The sequence below is a fragment of the Cydia fagiglandana genome, chromosome 24 (genome assembly GCF_963556715.1).
Source record: "Cydia fagiglandana chromosome 24, ilCydFagi1.1, whole genome shotgun sequence".
In the NCBI taxonomy this organism is placed as follows: Eukaryota; Metazoa; Arthropoda; class Insecta; order Lepidoptera; family Tortricidae; genus Cydia; species Cydia fagiglandana.
The window spans coordinates 9,890,106-9,910,301 of NC_085955.1; the positions used below are offsets into that span (position 1 = coordinate 9,890,106).

A 20,196-nucleotide genomic window follows, 5' to 3' on the forward strand; every position below is an offset into this window, starting at 1 on the left:
TATTTCAAAAATTAGCATTTCGTGGTTTTCCACCGATTTTCGAGTGACGAAATCCAGGCAATTCTGCTCCAACAGGTTTTATATATGCAAACTATTGTTGTTAAGGGGCTTTAAGCCCTCAAGGTCAGTCTGATTATATTATTTATCGCCGCAAACGGACCACAACCGGAAACGGCTATAAATTGAGCTTCATCTGAAGTGGGGTTGCCAAGTGTCAAGATTTTTCCACACATATACGATATCATAGAGTAATATAAGTAAAAAAAGAGTGGTAACTCCATACATCATTCTTACCAAAACGCGCGTTATTTTGTAGTCGACATCTAGCGTCAAGTAGTGGAACTATCAGTACCCCTACTTGACACCAAACACAAGTGCAGCTGCTCTACTGACGAAAAATGTACTACTAAAACAATTTACGTATTATGTAGTACATATTTTAGTATTCAAATAATATAGGTCGGCGGTCGGGATCCGCCATTTGGTGACCCCTGCCCTAAGATATAGTGGAATGAATGACAGCAGCTAAAGTAGGTATAGCGCCTGGATAATGTTAATAGCAATCATTCAATTCGCGCATTGCTTACTTCAATTATTAGGCAATTCATTAACTCTTTCAATTCCACCCCCCTTTGCACTCTCTTCAGGGATGATTTCCGACATGAAAACTATCCTAGGTATGTCCTTCCCCGGGACTCAATCTATCTCTATAGGTACCTACCAAATTTCAACTAAAACGGTTCAGGCTGTTTAAGCGTGAAGAGGTAACAGACAGGCAAGCAGACACATTTTTGCCTTTATAATATCATTATATGTATATATATACGCCCCTAAAAACGCCCCCACCTCTCGAATTTATACCTGGCAACCTGGAGCATTTGAGCATATTTGGCACAATTCGCAATAATGTTCTTGTACCTTGTGTGGGTAGCTGTGTCCACGGCCGCTGTGGCTCATCCATATCCTACTGTAAGTACTAATCACGAGTTTATTAAGCATTTAAACAATACAAACAATGCTGTTATTATTACAATGTCATTGGTTTTCACTTCTGCCGGCAGTCCCGGAGTGCAACCCGTTGTTTTTTAGGGTTCCGTACGGGCCAAAGGGTAAAACGGGACCCTATTACTAAGACTCCGCTGTCCGTCCGTCCTTCCGTCTGTCACCAGGCTGTATCTCACGAACCGTGATAGCTAGACAGTTGAAATTTTCACAGATGATTTATTTCTGTTGCCGCTATAACCACAAATACTAAAAAGTACGGAACCCTCGGTGGGCGAGTCCGATTCGAACTTGTCCGGTTTTTTTTTCTAGGCCACTACTGCAGTGGAACCAAATGTGTCGCCTTACGACAAGGGGATGGCAGCGGCGCACCAGTGCCGCCATATTGACCAGGAGGACATATGCCACTCTCATTGCCTTTACCAGAACATGGGCATTGTAAGTAGAGTTAGCCCAAGTCTGCAACGATTTTCATAGCCCACGCAGTGCAAGTATTATCATTTTGTAAAAAAAGAAACTTGTCTCTGTCCACAGCCGTAGATAAAAAAAAAACCTAGAGTGCTCAGTGCGCACTCATCAGTTTTGGTACATACTATAGTCCGTTTTTTTTTAGCATTAGAAAGAACTTCGCAGAAGTAAGCTTGTGGTTCCAAATCCGGCACTTTTAGCGGTAATAATTTGAAGTAAATTATATGTATTGACCATGCTTCATTAGATAAATCAATAATTATTAACAATTAAAGAACCTGATAAAAACTGCACGCTTGCTTCTGTGGAGTTCTTTCTAATGCTAAAAAAAACGAACTATAAAATGTATGTACGTACCAAATATATTTCTGATCAAATCGACCGATTTGATCAGAAATTAAATTGGCGTCAATCCCCAATTTTAGATTTATGGTGATATTAGAGCCCTTTAAATTGAAATATGCCCCAGAACGAAAATACTGGCCTCACAAATTGGTATTCTTGCATCCGCACCTCATTTTATCGGTCGGCCAAAAACCCCACCAAATATCACGAAGGCTGAGAAGGGGTCATGCAAAGGGTAGCCGAAAACACCTCGCGTGATTTGTGCACAACCCCTTACATTTAATTTAAGTGTGCAAAGGGCCTCTACGTCTTGGCATCTGCTCCGCGCATAGGCAAGTCCGGAACACCATTTGATTGTTCCGTGATGGGAAAGTAATACTAAAAAAAAATTTAACAATTTATTCTAAGCATTATGAAAAACGCTTTTAGCTCTCTTCTCCTTTTTCTTCTTTTCCATTCTTCTCTTCTGCTTCTCGGTGCTTTTCAGCAACTTCTTGATGGCATCCTCTTGGTCCTCTACTTCTTGGTCATCTGCTAGGTTATCATCATTCAGGTCTATGGTGCTGCCCTCTAGCGATGGTTTCGCCTTTTTGGACGGTGTGGGTACTGGTGGCAGCTTTTTCTTTTTGGGTTTGTCTCTGCGAAAATATTATTTGTTTTATTAGTGATTATGATTACGTTTGAACAAAGTAAATTTAATACCTTTAAGGCCGAGCCACACCGGCTTGCGTGTGCGTGACGTGCGCGTGTGCGTGCGCTAAAATGTTGGAGCCGCACACGCACACGTCACGCAAGCGGTGTGGCGTCTCTCATAAAAATCTGTATACTACAACTTCGCACGCGCACGTGCACGTCACGCACACGCAGCGGGTGTGCACAGGCCTTTAAACGAGCAATTCTTGTTTATTTATTCATATACATATATATTTCGGGGATTTCGGAAACGGCTCTAAACATTTCAATGAATTTTGCTATATGGGGATTTTCGGGGGCGATAAATCGATCTAGCTAGGTCTTATCTATGGAAAAGCGTGTATTATTGAGTTTTTATATATTTTCCGAACAAAGCTCGGTCTCCCAAATGTTATGTTATTATACCTATACTTTTATGTATCAAACATTCATTGATTGCATAACATGTATATTTTATATCCCTGTTGTATAATCTACTTTTAAAACAATCATAATCAATGAATAATATAATGGGGTCGGTATAACTGTCAAAGGTTTGCATAGATGGCGCCATCACAGCTTGCCCCTTTTTAGGGTTCCGGGGACAAGGACCGTTAATGGTATAACTGGTTTGAGTTTAATAGTCTCCATATTTCACTCCGTGCACTACCTGTTGACTTTTGTTTGAGTTCTACATTTCCTGCTACCCAAAGGTTGTCTGGAAGAGATCGCTTTTTAGCGATAAGACCCGCCTGTTGTTACCGCGTTCTATTGTTCAATTAAAATTTCTTTGTAGTTTTACATGTATGTAAAATGTATAAATAATAATTAAATTATTGGTGCAATAAAGAATATCTACTTATTTACTTACTAAAAATCTAAATATCATTATTAGAACCCGGGACCATCGGCTTCACAGGCAGGGTCACTACCCACTAGGCCAGACCGGTCGTCCGAAACGAGGAAGGACAAGAAAGGGCTGATTTAGACGACGCGAGAACTCGCATGCGATTTTAGTTACATTGCGGACTGTTGGCACAGAATAAATAATAGTACATGGTACAGAAGACTCACTCTCTAACAATACGCGTCTGTCACGATCAGCACAGATATGGCCGCTAGGTGGCGACAGCGCCACGCGCGGCTTATGGTAAAACCCAAAATTGGGGTCGAACGGATGGACTTTTAGCTACCTGTCGCAAAGCGACGAAATCGCGGAGTGAGCCACGCCTGCTGTTGGTTACGTCCGCAATCAGGCGTGGCTCATTCATTTCGTCGCTTCGCAACAAGTACATCCGTTCCACGCCAATTTTGGTGGCTAGCCATAGGCCGCGCGTGGCGCTGTCGCCACCTAGCGGCCATATCTGTGCTGATCGTAACCGACGCGTTTTGTTAGAGAGTGAGTCTTCTGTACCTAGTACTATTATTTATTATGTGGTTACGTCTAATTCGACCGAACGATCAAAACCCGCAATGTAATGAAACTCGCATGCGAGTTCTTGCACCGTCTAAATGAGCCTTAAGTATTACTACTATTACTAGTAGTAAAAAATAGTTGTTCATTTGTTTTCCATCGTTCTTATAAATTCTTCTGTTCTCCTTGCACCATTTTTACATGTCTATATTTGGCCGGTTGACTGGTAGAGAATGCTAGGCATTAAGTCCGCCATTTGTACATTATTTTTATGTTTTGGGCAATAAAGTGCAGGCACTGCCAGGGGGCGTGGCCTATAGTTAGTTTTTTTTAGCATTAGAAATAAGGTAAACAATCTTGATGTGTCTTTTAATTGAAAAACACATTTTAAAAATAAGTTACGGCAAATATGTAACAATTATGAATCTAATACGATCATTTATATTCTTCTGATTTCATAAGTAAAGTTTTTGATTTTTAAAAAGCGTTTTTCAATTAAAAGACATGCCAAAATCGCTTACCTTCTTCCAAGTTCTTTCTAATGCTAAAAAACGAACTATAGGAACAAACTTGAAATACGGTGGACGCACATATGCGTCGGGGGCAGTGAATGTGTTTAAATAAATAAGAATCTTACTCAATGGTATCCATGTGTTGGAAGAGCTGATCCATCTCGTCCTGAACCTCTGGCTCTTCTTTTACTTCTGGTGCGGAGCGGAGAGGAGTGCTGCCCTCTGTCTGTATCAGCAGTCCCGTCAGCTTCGACGTCAAGTATTGCTGCGGATAATTCATTCGAATAAACAACGGAACTACATATACACATCTTCATATTCACATCGTACATCACAGAACTTTACCTACTATTCGTTGGAACTGTAACAGTAACTTTGTAATACCATATATTTATATGGGACTACAAACTTACTTATGCAGTTCTTAAATCTTTAAAACGTGACTGATATTGCAATATTTTTAGGTTTTCTATGACTTGATAAGCTGAAAACTACTTATCCCAGGGATCGTCGCCAATTTTGTGTATTCATTATTTATATTAATACGAACATATTTACATGTTCATGTCATTGTCAATCAATAAAATAACTTAAACATGTAAATATGTTCGTATTAATATAAATAATAAATACACAAAATTGTTCCAAATGTTCCATAGAAAAAATAGTGAATTGTCATTCATGTCATTGTCAATCAATAAAATAACTTAAACATGTAAATATGTTCGTATTAATATAAATAATAAATTTTACACAAAATTTAAGCTACTGTTACACATGCTCTAAAATAGCATGCTAAAAAGCGTGCTATTGAGTATGCTCAATACGAGCATGCTCATGAGCAGTTTACATTTGCTAGCAATAGGCATGCTAGTTTTAAGTATGCTGTTTAAAATTTGAAGCTTGTGGGTATGCTATAAGTACCTTAGAATTATGATGATCGTACGTGAGTGAGTGAGTGAGTGAGTGTCGAAACTAAGGAGCTTTGACGTACAATAATTCTTATTCTTAAACTACAAGTTCAAATTGAATGTTTTTGAGAATATATCTAAAGCGTGTTAAGTTAAGCCCCATATGTCACTGAAAATTCGGGTTTCTAGCTTTAGCCAGCACAAAATTACAGGACGTCGAAAATCGCCTGAATGGCTTCGGGAAAAGGATGGTACGGCCGTACGTCTTTGTTTTGCTCGACTTGGCGGGGCACTGCCGTGCCCCCAGATTTATAGGATAGGTGTGTGTGTGAAAATTATTTAGGTTCCTCACCTTGTACAAGAGCTGCTTGGTGTTATAACAATGCACGCGCAGGTGGCGGTCGAGGCTGGCGCTGTACACGCGGCCCGCCGCCACGGCGACCGCGGCGACGGCCCCGGCGGCGCCGCGCAGCCCCGCGCCCAGGCGGCCGGCGCGGAGCTCCACCGCGTGGAGCTGACCCCGACCGAAACCCACCATTACTTCTCTGGAACGGTACATAAATCAGAAATATTTCGTCGGGTGACAAGTCACTAAGTACTATCAAAAAACCGGGCAAGTGCGAGTCGGACTCGCGCACGAAGGATTCTGTACCATAAAGCAAAAAAAAAACGGAAAAAAATGCAAAAAGAAAACGGTCACCCATCCAAGTACTGACCACGCCCGACGTTGCTTAACTTTGGTCAAAAATCACGTTTGCTGTATGGGAGCCCCACTTAAATCTTTATTTTATTCTGTTTTTAGGATTTGTTGTTATAGCGGCAACAGAAATACATCATCTGTGAAAATTTCAACTGTCTAGCTATTACGGTTCGTGAGATACAGCCTGGTGACAGACTGACGGACGGACGGACGGACGGACAGGGAAGTCTTAGTAATAGGGTCCCGTTTTACCCTTTGGGTACGGAACTAACGGAACCCTAAAAACAATGCACTTTATTACACTTGTAACACAATTTATTGTCCAATAATTTCAATGGTGTTAGTTAGTGACTTTTGCTTGTCACCCGACGATTTATTGTAACGTGTACATAACTTGTTATTATACACGGTGTAACATGAGGACACCGAATAATTTTAACCACGCATTTCTGAGTCAAAAGTCAAAAGAAGGAAAAAATTTAATATGAGTTGTAATATTTTTTATCTTATCTAATATAAGTAATTATTATTTATTCAATTTTACATATTATGTATGTATGTATAAAACTTAACAAACTAAAACCCGTTCTGAGCCATGCCGGGTCCAAAGGTCCCCATCACACTAGCAGCGTTACCCCGCTGTATGGCGATGGAGACCTGTTGGACAAGCCATGACTCAGAACGGGGGTCATTCCCCTTTTCTCTGAGGCGCTTTCCAAGTTCCCTGAAAAGCTCTCGTGCCTCCCGTCCCCAGGGCCCAGCTGTCTCGACAGCGACGGGCACGAAGTCGTACGTGGCTCCCAGGGCAGAGTATTTCAGTCGCTTATTTTTGGCGGCAGTCTCTGCCGCCGAACCTGCCGACTTGGCGGTGTGTCCTACATGGGATGCAGCAAATGTACTCACACAAGTTGCATCCCATATAAGACACCGCCCTCTCTGCCAGGGAACCAGCGTCAGCCCGTCGGGTCGTTTGCCATCTGTTCGAGACAGCCCCGGTGGTTCGAGGAGGCACGGGACGCCCACCGACAGCATCGCTCGACGGACTATTTCATTCAAAGAATGGTGCCTGGGGAAACGACCGGCGCATCTCTGACAGCTGAGCCCATGGTGGCCGTTCTCTTCTACCATCACTCCACAGATGCAGCGGTGCGCGTTGCACACCTTGCACCCCAACCTTAAGGCCACTGCGATCCTTAGGGAATCGTTGTCTAGCAGTGTGCCTAATTGAGGGGATGGCAAGGCGTGCAACCATGCACCCGAGTTTAGGTCAATATCGCCAAAAAAAATTTTTTTTTGTTTTGTTTTTTAAATTTTTTGAATGTATTTGTACATAAAAAAATAAATGTTTTTGTTGGAGATTAAGAACGCAACCTCATTAGATAGGTTTATTTTTCTGTTTTACTGACATGTGATGTCATGTCACTTTTCTTGATTCCGTCAATATATAAAATACGTTTATTCCCGTTTTATTTAACTCAGTTATCTTACAAATAACCATCATGGTAGCAGATAGTGGTTTGGTTCCTTCTGGGGTGAAGCGCTGGCCACAGCGGCTTATGTCATCAACAGGTCCCCCACAAAGGCAATTGATGGCAAAACACCGATGGAGAAGTGGTCTGGTAAGAAGCCTGATCTGTCAAATTTAAGAATTTTTGGCTCCGAAGTTATGGTACAGATACCTAAAGAGAAACGCCAAAAATGGGATCCAAAGTCCAGAAAACAGATATTTGTCGGCTACTGTGAGTCTACCAAGGTGTCGTAAATAGCTATTAGGGTTCATGCATGTGTTAAATTAGTCTTTACGTTTAGGTTGCTATTTTTACTTTTGTATATTATGTTTTACTTTGTGCTCATATATTATGTTCAATGAATTGCGTGGAATGTTTTATATCTAGTTATAAGTCTAGGATTCATGCTCCTTTCATACGTGCTTAATATTGTATCTATTTATAAGTCTAGGATTCGTGCTCCTTTCATACGTGCTTATAATTAACGAGATTGACAGAAATAAATAAAACTCACTCTGCATATAATGCCCACTAGTTCAGAGATACAAATCGCCCGGCCATTCCTATATAAACCCGAGCCATTTGTAGCATATTCAGAGAACTCAGAGAGCTTAACTCTATCACTTGCCTGAACACTCTCCAGTAATTAAAATCAGACATATGTGTTTTTATTTCACACAACACATATTCCGGTAAATGGAGGTATAGCGGACTTCGAGACAGCACGGCGGCCAGCGCGTTCCAGCGGCGAGTTTCTACGCTTCACCCAACGAACCCCTTCACTAAAAGTTACAGTCTACACTCCACAGTTTGGTCCTTCGAGCCGGATGAAGATAGAAAAACGTACGCGCTGAGTTTCAAGCGACATAGCTTAATTCAGAATCAAGAAAGAAACACGTACGCGCTGAGTTTCAAGCGACATTGCTTAACTCAGACGGCAAGAAAGAAACAAGTACGCGCTGAGTTTTAACCGACATTGCTTGACTCAGACGGCAAGACAGAATAAAGGACGCGCTGGGCCTAGAGGTTCGCTTCGGTTCAGACCCAACCCCAATACCTTTCCGTAACCCATTTACCGGCTTGCCGGTCGGACCGTGCAGCGTCGTAGGTCGTCCTCCGCTCACGTGTCCTGGCAACTTTCGTTGCATGTGTCACATGGTTGATACCCACACACTGCTTTCGAACGTTCTAGGCATAGCACTTTGCCATTGCGGGAGATTCAGTGCCACGAGGGATCCACGCTACGCTTAGGGCACTGACGTTGCGCTCAGTAACGGTCAGTCATAGATATAGGCAGGTCAAGTTAGGGACCCCCGCGTGTGTTAAGTGAAGTGAAGTGGTTCCAGCCAGAAAGATGTCCGAAAAGGAAGCAAGGAGCCTACGACCACGCACCAAGGGCCCGCCTGCGCCCGCAGCCAACATGGACACCCCTACCCCCTCGTCCGGTAAGACTACGTCCGGCGAGACAAATACGTGGAGCAAGGGCACCAGTGGCAACCCGAATACTACCGGTGGAAACGAGTCGGTACACTCGGAAACGTTAGATGCCACGGTAGTAAATCGTAGTAGGTCAGGTACGCTAGTGAATAAAGACGCCGATGCGCCGCCGTCGCCGTCGCGGGCGCCGTCTAATCGCGATTCACATAAAAGTCGCAAATCGGTTAGGGAACGCGATAAACAATTGGCCGTGCTAATGGCCGAGCTCGAGGTTCATAAAGCCCGTCTGGTCGTTGCTAAGACAGAGTCCGACACTGCAAATTTACGGCTGCAGGTTGCGCAACTGAAGGCGCAGTCTGTCGGCAGCAGTGACGCGACCGTCGAAGAACGTACCAGAAGTTGGGTAGAACGACAAGCGAGGTTACAGCACGAGATCGCACAGGAAAACGTTAAAATCCCGCCGCCGAAACAGACCGCGCCACCGCCGCCGCGGGCAGCCGTCGAACGGACTAGCAAACCAACCCCGCGCACTTTAGAGGTACCGCACGGTACCTACGCGCCAATGTACCATAAACCGCCGGAATTACCTGCATTCGGCGGAGATATCACCGAGTGGATATCATTTAGGGCAGAGTTCGAAGATACGTCGCCCATGTTTAGTGCCGTCAATAACGTCAGTCGGATTAGGCGCGCACTTAAGGGCGAAGCTCGGACGGCCGTAAAATCAATAATGTACACGGTTCAGGATCCGTACGAGATAATGGAAGCGCTGGAACGGCAGTTCGGCGACCCTGAGGAGATTGTTCTTACGGAAATTCATAACGTTAAACGCATGCCGCGTTTATCCGAAGACAATTCTAATATAACCTCATTCGCCGCGCATGTAGCGAATGCCGTCGCCACCATTAGATCATTGCGTCAAGAGAAATACTTGCACGCGCCTGAGCTCGTGAATAAAATCGTGGATAAGTTGAATCTGATAGTGCGCTATGAATGGGCCAAATACAGGCAGTCTAACGTAGAATCACCCGGGTTAGTTGCGATATCCGAGTTTCTTAACGAAATTAGCACTGCGGCCAAGCGCATAAACCGACATAAGCCGTCTAACAGGTCACGGAATGCAGTGAACGCGGTTTCCTCTGTGCGCGAACCGAGCATATCGAGCCAAGCTCTCTCTGGGTCACGCGCCCCCGCGTTCTACCGTGACACGTCTGACGAATCACGGAGTGCAGTGAGTGCGGTTTCCTCTGTGCGCGAACCTAGAAGATCGAGCCAAGCTCTCTCTGGGTCTCGCGCCCCCGCATTCTACCGTGATGCGTCTAGTAGATCGCGAAATGAACGAAGCGCGGTTTCCTCTGTGCGCGGGCCCAGTCGATCGAGCAGCGCTCTCACTGGGTCCCGCGCCCCCGCGTCCTTTCGCGACTATAGTTCGGATTCGGAGTCAGATTCCCACGAATCATACCCACGTGATACGGGAAATAGATCACGTGTTAATAAATCGACCGTAGCTCAAGTAAAGCACCGCGATGGTAATTTAAAGAAAAAGCCAGCGTCAACCAGAGCTCAGCCCAGGCAGCAGACATCGTCTGTCTCTGTCTCGCGCGATGCGTGCGCCATATGTAAGAACGGCAAAGAACACAAAGTTAGTGAGTGTTCGAAATTTCTAGCCGCGACTATATCTGAGCGATGGGACTTGGCAAAGGGTGCTAAATTGTGCTGTAGATGTTTAGGCGCGAGTCACCCTAAGCCTTATGGGTGCCAATATGTCGCGTGTGGCATGAATCAGTGCGAAGCCGGACATAATAAACTATTACACGGTCGAAACGCGGCCGCGTCCGCGAGCGGTAATAGAGTCCCGGCAGCACCTGCAGTACTCAATGTTAGACTGCCGCAGACGTGTCACAAAGTCATGCCTGTAGAGGTGTCGGAACCGTTAGGTACCGTCCAAACCCTCGCGCCACTTGACGAAGGCGCGACAATGACTTTGACGCTACACGAAACTGCGGACAGAATCGCGCCCGCGGTACAATTGGTTGGGCACGCAAAGCCTAATACCGCGGACGACGAGGCCTTACAACTTGTGAAACGGCATTCTGAGGTAGAATCATTAGGCGTTTCGCAGAAGTTACCTAGGGCCGACCCCCACCAACGTGCGCTAGATTTACTAGAAGCCACCTGCGAAAAGATACCGGGGGAGCAAAGGTATCGCTCGGGCTTACTTTGGCGGTCAAATGACGAGAAACTCCCCAATAACCAAGCGCAAGCATTGCAACGGCCGTACAGTCTAGAACGAAAGCTAGACCACGATGCGAAACTTAAAGCCGAATATGCAAAGTGTATGTTGCTTGACAAAGGTTACGCGGAGAAAATAGACTCGCCACCGCCCCCCGAGGCACCCCGGACGTGGCCTCTGGCGCATTTCCCAACTTTTCACCCGCAACGCGGCAAAATGCGATTAGTTTGGGACACGGCCGCCACAGCTTGCGAACGTTCGCTTAACAGCGCGCTGTTGGCTGGCCCCGACCTGTTAAGGTCACTGTTTGGCGTATTAATGCGCTTCCGCGAAAGTAAAATCGCGGTGTTAGCCGACGTCAAACAGATGTTTTTACAGATCGAAATAATAGAGCAAGATCGCGATATGTTGCGTTTCGTTTGGCGGACAGGGATCGATTGGGACAGGCCTATATCCGTCTCACTCGCACCCGCGTGGCGATCGTTCATTAATAACGTACGGTTAGTTCGCGCCACCGCTGGTAGTCTGGTTGCCGCCGAGGTTTTCAAAGCCGTATTGCTCGCTAAGAAAACGTGAAGAGACTGCATGAAGGTGACGTAGTCATCATTGCGGACAGCTCCATGCCACGAGGAACGTGGCCCAGAGGCGTAATCGCCCAGCTATTTCCTGGCCCAGATGGTCATGTGAGAGTGGCCATTGTTCGCACACGCGCAGGTGACGTCCGCCGCCCAGTTTCTAGACTCATCCCCATTTACTCCGCGCATGAAGACGGTGTTAACACACGTGGGGGAGACTGTCGTAAATAGCTATTAGGGTTCATGCATGTGTTAAATTAGTCTTTACGTTTAGGTTGCTATTTTTACTTTTGTATATTATGTTTTACTTTGTGCTCATATATTATGTTCAATGAATTGCGTGGAATGTTTTATATCTAGTTATAAGTCTAGGATTCATGCTCCTTTCATACGTGCTTAATATTGTATCTATTTATAAGTCTAGGATTCGTGCTCCTTTCATACGTGCTTATAATTAACGAGATTGACAGAAATAAATAAAACTCACTCTGCATATAATGCCCACTAGTTCAGAGATACAAATCGCCCGGCCATTCCTATATAAACCCGAGCCATTTGTAGCATATTCAGAGAACTCAGAGAGCTTAACTCTATCACTTGCCTGAACACTCTCCAGTAATTAAAATCAGACATATGTGTTTTTATTTCACACAACACATATTCCGGTAAATGGAGGTATAGCGGACTTCGAGACAGCACGGCGGCCAGCGCGTTCCAGCGGCGAGTTTCTACGCTTCACCCAACGAACCCCTTCACTAAAAGTTACAGTCTACACTCCACACAAGGCATACCGAATACTCGATCCTGAAACGAATCAGATCACGAAGAGTAGGGATGTTGTATTTTTAGAAAATGTCAGAAAATGTAATAACAACATTTACATACCTTGTATATCCGACAGTAGCGCGGCAGCAGAACAGCCATCTGAAGAACCCTGCAAAGATGAAGTAGAAAGCAACGTGGAACCGTCTTTAGGTGACGACTACTTTTCTGGCGACAATGATGACTCATCCTACATACCAGAGGACTCGATTGAGCTTGATGCACCAACACGTGATTATGACTTACGTCCGCGAAAAGCAGTCCAGTATGCAGAGAAGGATGAAGTTGATACAAGTTACTTTTGTCCAATACCTGATTTGAATGACCCTCTGACTGTTGACCAAGCTCTCTCATCTCTCCGGGCAGACCAATGGAAGAAGGCCATGCAGGAAGAATACGATTCTCTGATTAAGAATCAAACATGGTCTCTGGTGGATTTGCCTCCGGGTAAAAAGGTTTTGCCCTGTAAGTGGGTGTTTAAAACGAAAACCAATGAGAAAGGAGAGGTGACTCGATATAAAGCGAGATTGGTTATCAAGGGATATGCTCAGAAAAAGGGCACTGACTATGACGAAGTATATGCTCCAGTGGTAAGGTACACTTCAGTCCGTTACTTGATTGCACTAGCTGCGAAGTATGACTTAGAGATTTCACAAATGGATGCAATCAGTGCATTCCTTCAGGGTGATATTGATACTGAGATCTATATGTCACAGCCCGAACACTACAAAGAAACCGGCAAAGTGTGTCGCTTGCATAAATCGATATATGGACTCAAGCAGGCTAGCAGACAATGGAATCTGAAACTGAACGATGCCTTACTGAAAATTGGACTGACAAGATCGAAGATCGATCCGTGCGTTTACTACTTAGTAAAGGGAACAACTATGATATTTATGGCAGTGTGGGTCGATGATTTCTTAATCTTCACTAACGATAAGAAGACTACCGCTGAAATCAAAGATAAATTGAACAAGGAACTCTGCATGAAAGACCTTGGTGAAGTGCGGCAATGCATTGGCATAAATATAACTAGAAATCGTGAGACAGGTGTGATCATGCTGGACCAAGAAAAATACATCAAGCTCATGTTGGAACGTTTCGGGATGTCCGATTGCAAACCGGTGCGCACTCCGATAGAAGTGAATGCTAAGTTTGAAAACATGCCTGAAAACAGTAAGGATACCTTTCCATACAGAGAAGCGATTGGATGTCTGCTTTACTTGGCATATGTCACACGACCTGACATTACTCACGCAGTGAATAAGTTGAGTCAGTACTGTAATAGTCCGGGATATCAACACTGGCTTGGAGTTAAAAGGATTATGAGATACCTTCAAGGAACGAAAAGCTTTAAGCTGTGTTATGTGAAAGATGACTCAAAGGGAATAATCGGATTTTGTGACGCCGACTGGGCCAATGATCCGCTGGATAGGAGATCGTGCACGGGCTATGTATTTCTGTTCCAGAACGGTTGCATTTCTTGGAATTCTTGTAAGCAACAGACCGTAGCACTCTCAACGGCAGAGTCCGAATACATGGCGATGGCTGCAGCGACTCAGGAAGCTCTGTGGCTGCAGCAACTGCAGGCTGAACTAGGCCAAGCTGAAGATAGTGCGCTACCTATCCATTGTGACAATCAAAGTGCTATAAAATTAGCCACCACAGATTGTTATAAGGCGAAAACCAAACACATAGACATTCGCTTGCATTTTCTGAGAGAAAACGTTGTGAAAGCTAAAGTGAAGTTCTTGTTTGTGAACAGTGGTAATATGGTGGCTGATAATTTAACAAAAGGGACTACTTTTGAGAAACATGCTTATTGTGTTGGTAAAATGGGTATGCGTTCTGTAGGGAGTGTTGGAGATTAAGAACGCAACCTCATTAGATAGGTTTATTTTTCTGTTTTACTGACATGTGATGTCATGTCACTTTTCTTGATTCCGTCAATATATAAAATACGTTTATTCCCGTTTTATTTAACTCAGTTATCTTACAAATAACCATCAGTTTTTGATAAACTTGTTACTTAAAATTGATTTTTACATTTTTTTCGTAAATCCTTCTTTTTGCAAAGTGTTACTTGTCACTTTTTGACATCTATCAATAGGTAAGGATATTTAGACTACGTCCCATTGCAGGAACATTACCATCAAAAACGCATTTTACATTATAATAACATTACATATATATTATATTTTACATTTTATATTATGTAACAACAAAAACTTGTTTATTTTTAAATTAATATTATCTCTGAAACGAGGCGTTTATTAAAAAAGTTTATAGGACATTTTGTCTCTAAATATGATCAGGAATACGCTGTTAAAATTATTCGGTTTACTCATGTTACACCGTGTATTTATCTAGACGCATACATAAACCCTCTATGATGCCTTCAAAATCCGTAAATAATGGCCCACATTACGATAAACTGGAACACTTTTGCTTTGTTCCGTTCAGTTTTTAAACAACGCAACATCAACTCTATTTCCTACATTATGTAGGTTCAAATTTCAATGACAAATTGTGCATTTTTCATTTGTATACTGAACCTTAATTGCAATGAATAATTTTTTTTGAGGGAAATTAAAAGTTTCACGGTAGTTACTTATATATGACGTTCCACGGCAAAAGGTACCTTATGGCGGCTGGCGCTTACGTCGCATAGCGCCGCAATAATGTTGAAGCGGCGTTAATAATAGCGTAAGCGCCAACCGCCATAAGGTACCTTTACCTGTGGGACGTCACGTATTACCTCTCGTCCCGTCCAGGGGCTATGCAGGTGGCGGCCATTTTGTCCGTCTCGATGTTGCACACCGGCCGGCGCTGCGCTCGGACGTCGTACAGCCTGCAACATACGGTACATGTACGTACATGTACGCATTACTAGGTACGCAACGTCACAGAATAAATAATAGTACTATTACTATCGTATAGAAAGGAAACTTCCTACAAAACCGAAGTTTGACACCGGTTCAGGGTCGAATCATGATATCCCTTTCTAATATATGGCACTATCCCTTTCGGCTATTTAGGGTTGTCAAAAATCAAGTGATTATCTTATCTGTGGTCGTGCATGCAAAAGGAAGTCAAGTGGTGCCAACCCTAATAATTGCTCGGAGCAATGCTGAGCCGAGCGGAGCCGAGTTTGGCCGAAGTCAGGAGTTTCGCACCCTTGGCAACATATGCAATCCATTATGACTATTTAATTTACCCTGAAATTTGTACGCTTAGCACCACTTGCACCATTCCACTAACCCGGGGTTAACCGGTTAAACCAGTAGTGTCAAATTGAACTGGTAACCATGGTAACTCCAGTTAACCGGTTAAACCCGGGCTAGTGGGATGGTGCAAGTGGCCCAGAAACATACTTTTTCACCACACCAATTGGTAAAGGCTCTCTTCATTGTACAAAAACTGATAGCAAAGTTGCATTTTATTCACATGTGAGGCAATTTAATCAAATATATAATTTGAGTTGTTTTCTTATGTTTGCTGTTAGAATTTACTTTTAAATGATGATTTTGAATGATAAATATTTATTGATTTGGTTTGACTGTGTTTGCTATCTTTCAGTTAATATTTTCTTCTTTTTTTAATTTTGTGTTTCACTCGGGGGCAAATTTTGTCAGCACCAGCAGAGGTCAGACACCCAGATGTCTCGGCGCAGTTGGAGCTAGTCATGAGCCAGGTTTTTAGGGTTCCGTACCCAAAGGGTAAAACGGGACCCTATTACTAAGACTTCGCTGTCGGTCCGTCCGTCCGTCTGTTACCATGCTGTATCTCACGAACCGTTATAGCTAGACAGTTGAAATTTTCACAGATGATGTATTTCTGTTGCCGCTATAACAACAAATACTAAAAACAGAATAAAATAAAGATTTAAGTGGGGCTCCCATACAACAAACGTGATTTTTGACCAAAGTTAAGCAACGTCGGGCGGGGTCAGTACTTGGATGGGTGACCGTTTTCTTTTTGCCGTTTTTTGCATTATGGTACGGAACCCTTCGTGCGCGAGTCTGACTCGCACTTGCCCGGTTTTTGTCTGAAGATGGGTTATATCACTATCGTACCTGATATAGCCATGGCGGGAGCACACGGCAGCTAGCTGACCGCCCTGACCGCACCAGCACAGGTCAGACACCCAGATGTCTCGGCGCAGTTGGAGCTAGTCATGAGCCAGGTTTTTGTCTGAAGATGGGTCCTGCTAACGCACCTGATATAGCCATGGCGGGAGCACACGGCAGCTAGCTGACCGCCCTGACCGCACCAGCAGAGGTCAGACACCCAGATGTCTCGGCGCAGTTGGAGCCAGTCATGAGCCAGGTTTTTGGCGCTGAAGATGGGTTCTGCTAACGTACCTGATATAGCCATGGCGGGAGCACACGGCAGCTAGCTGACCGCCCTGACCGCACCAGCACAGGTCAGACACCCAGATGTCTCGCCGCAATTGGAGCCAGTCATGGGCCAGGTTTTTGGCGCTGAAGATCGGCTCAGGCTCGCCGATGCGGTAGATTTTCAGGTCGTTTTCTTCGCCTCCTGAAAATAAAAAGTTTTTGACAAAAATTTCATTTATGGTACAGTGAACTGTAAAAATATGGGTGTAGCCAGCTTATTCAAAAAAATTATATTAATTTCTTTATAATATTATTCATATTACATGTCAATTTACATATTATTAGGTACAGTATCATACTATATTTCGACGCTTATCATGAATAGTGACACAAAACAAAATGAAATGCCATTCGACTTTAAATCTTACCAGTAAAAGATAGAATATTAAATGCAATAGCATTTCATTTTTAGTTGTACCACTGTTCATGATAAGCAACGATTTATCCGCGTACCTATTACGTGATTTTAAGTGAAATATAATTATGTCCCATAGTTCTTAATTCGCTGACATAACGACGCTTATCATGAATAGTGACACAAAACAAAATGAAATGCCATTCGACTTTAAATCTTACCAGTAAAAGATAGAATATTAAATGCAATAGCATTTCATTTTTAGTCGTACCACTGTTCATGATAAGCAACGAAGAGCTATGGAACATATTTTTGAGATGATTCGTGCACCTATATTTTTACAGTTGTTGACTGTACAATCTTTTCTCGCTGACTATCTAGACACACCGTACCACACAAGTTCAATGAAAAAGGAACTGGCTACGCAGCAACCGTGTGTAATATTACATGAAACATTTCGAGCTACTTAACAAAATCGCTGCAGACTTATCTTGGTCAAACTCTAGGAAAAGTCAGATAGAAGTCGCTTTTGCTTAAATCAGTGCCGAATAGGTTTCAGCAATAATATGAAGAGGATGACTAGGTACAACATACCCGTGGCAAATAGCTGTTCTTCGGCGCACACTCTCATTCGGTCCAGCTTGCCCCCCGTATCCACCAGTATTTCCTCCTTTTTATTCCATATCTATAAATATAAATAAATATAAACATTAGCGGACATCTTACACATACCAAACTAGCCCCAAACTAAGCAAAGCTTGTACTATGGCTGCTATGCGACGATATACATACTTACATAGATGAATACATACTTATATATACCCACGACTCAGGAACAAATATTTGTGTTCATCACACAAATAAATGCCCTTACCGGGATTCAAACCCAGGACCGCCAGCTTCACAGGCAGGGTCACTACCCATTAGGCCAGACCGGTCGTCAAACATGACAATTTTGTCACGTTGACAATGCAACGTAACATGTTGTCACGTTGACAACGCAGCTCCAGTACTGAACGCGCTGACCAGTCAATGACATTTATCCCATAGTTGACTGTGTAGGTGCCAAGAATTGGAAGTAATTACCTTGACAACGCCAGAACTGAGAGCGCTGACCAGTCGTCGGCACCGCCCGACACCGACCACGTGGCCTGACCCATGGTCGGCAGTGTACGTGCGATGGAGAGTTCCATCTGTGCTATAAACTTGGATCTGGAAAAAAAAGAGCAGGTTGTTTGATTTATAATAAAAAATTGATTTTATTTCGGACAATTAAATCCATAGTTAGTAACAAACTTACAAATATACTTAAATGTGATTTTTTTTTCGGACAATTCAATCCAATTTTTTTCGGACAATTCAATCGTCAAAAATCGATGACGTAATTTATGGACGCTGTCCATAAATTACGTCATCGATTTTTGACGATTTTTGACCCCTCCCCCCCTATAATCATCCAAAAATCATGCTTCAAATGACCCCATTTCCTCCTACTTCATGCTACCGTCATCCAATGTCCAGACCCCCCCCTTAATTTGAAATGACGTAATTTATGAATAGCCCCATAGTTGTTAGTATCAAACTTACAAATAGACTTTATGTGACGTTTTCTATGAAAAGGGACCTTATTGTCGATAGCACTTACGCCAATATTAACGCTGCTCCGATATAAATAAAATGACTGAAAATAAATGCTTTGATTGATTGAATACTTTTTTAGGGTTCCGTACCCAAAGGGTAAAACGGGACCCTATTACTAAGACTTTGCTGTCCGTCCGTCCGTCCGTCCGTCTGTCCGTCTGTCTGTCACCAGGCTGTATCTCACGAACCGTGATAGCTAGACAGTTGAAATTTTCACAGATGATGTATTTCTGTTGCCGCTATAACAACAAATACTAAAAACAGAATAAAATAAAGATTTAAGTGGGGCTCCCATACAGTAAACGTGATTTTTGACCAAAGTTAAGCAACGTAGGGCGTGGTCAGTACTTGGATGGGTGACCATTTTCTTTTTGCATTTTTTCCGTTTTTTTTTTTGCTTTATGGTACGGAACCCTTCGTGCGCGAGTCCGACTCGCACTTGCCCGGTTTTTTTAATATGGATTTTACACCTTGCTAAATTTAGCAATAGATTAGATTAGATTTAGAATACCTGTTGATTCTTCTTCCCCAGCAGTATCTCGGTCTGCTCCGCATTCCCCCACTCCATGCAGGTGACGCCTTCATCTTTCTGAAGAGACTTGATGTCTACCAGGTTCTCTATACACTTCTTAATGTTCTTTGTAGGGTCAGTGTGGTATTTCACATCTGGAATTATATTTGGAGATATAATTATTAAGTGCCACTTGCACCATCCGACTAACCCGGGGTTAATCGCTTAAACCAGTCTCAAATTGTACTGGTAACCATGGTAACTCCAGCTTTAACCGGTTAACCCCGGGTTAGTGAATGGTGCAAGTGGCAGTGGTTACAGGTTATTACAATTTCAATATAAGTGACTGCATGCAAGCAAAGGCGCCGATTGATTGAAATTAAAATAATATTAATCATTTACCTGCCGACAGTTGTAAATTGCATTACCACGATACTTACGTTTAAAAGAACCTATTTTAGTGGCGACAAATATGTCTATTTCCGTATCTTCTTGTTTTATTTGCATTTTGTCTTATTTAACATCTAAGCTCATAGAATATAATTTAATTCATTAATGCGACCTGAACATGTATAACCAACACGTGAATTTGTTTTGAAAACGCCAAGTTGACTTTGACGTAACTTCGTAAATGCCACTTCGTTATACGTATAGTATTTGACATAAAATAGACAAATAGATTTAATACAA

The 20,196-nt window shown here is 43.2% G+C and overlaps 1 protein-coding gene across 1 annotated transcript; it reads right to left on the minus strand.

Moving 5' to 3' along the window:
- Positions 1–2,203: 2,203 nt before the first annotated feature.
- LOC134676445 (WD repeat-containing protein 74) lies at positions 2,204–20,125 on the minus strand. Its single transcript, XM_063534842.1, has 9 exons — positions 19,947–20,125; positions 19,507–19,661; positions 18,441–18,566; positions 17,949–18,039; positions 16,964–17,141; positions 15,358–15,450; positions 5,677–5,869; positions 4,539–4,678; positions 2,204–2,453 (listed from the first exon to the last, which is right to left on the minus strand). The coding sequence occupies exons 1-9, from the start codon at positions 20,011–20,013 to the stop codon at positions 2,219–2,221; spliced, it is 1,278 nt and encodes a 425-aa protein (XP_063390912.1). The 5' UTR covers positions 20,014–20,125; the 3' UTR covers positions 2,204–2,218.
- Between the last annotated feature and the right edge of the window lie 71 nt (positions 20,126–20,196).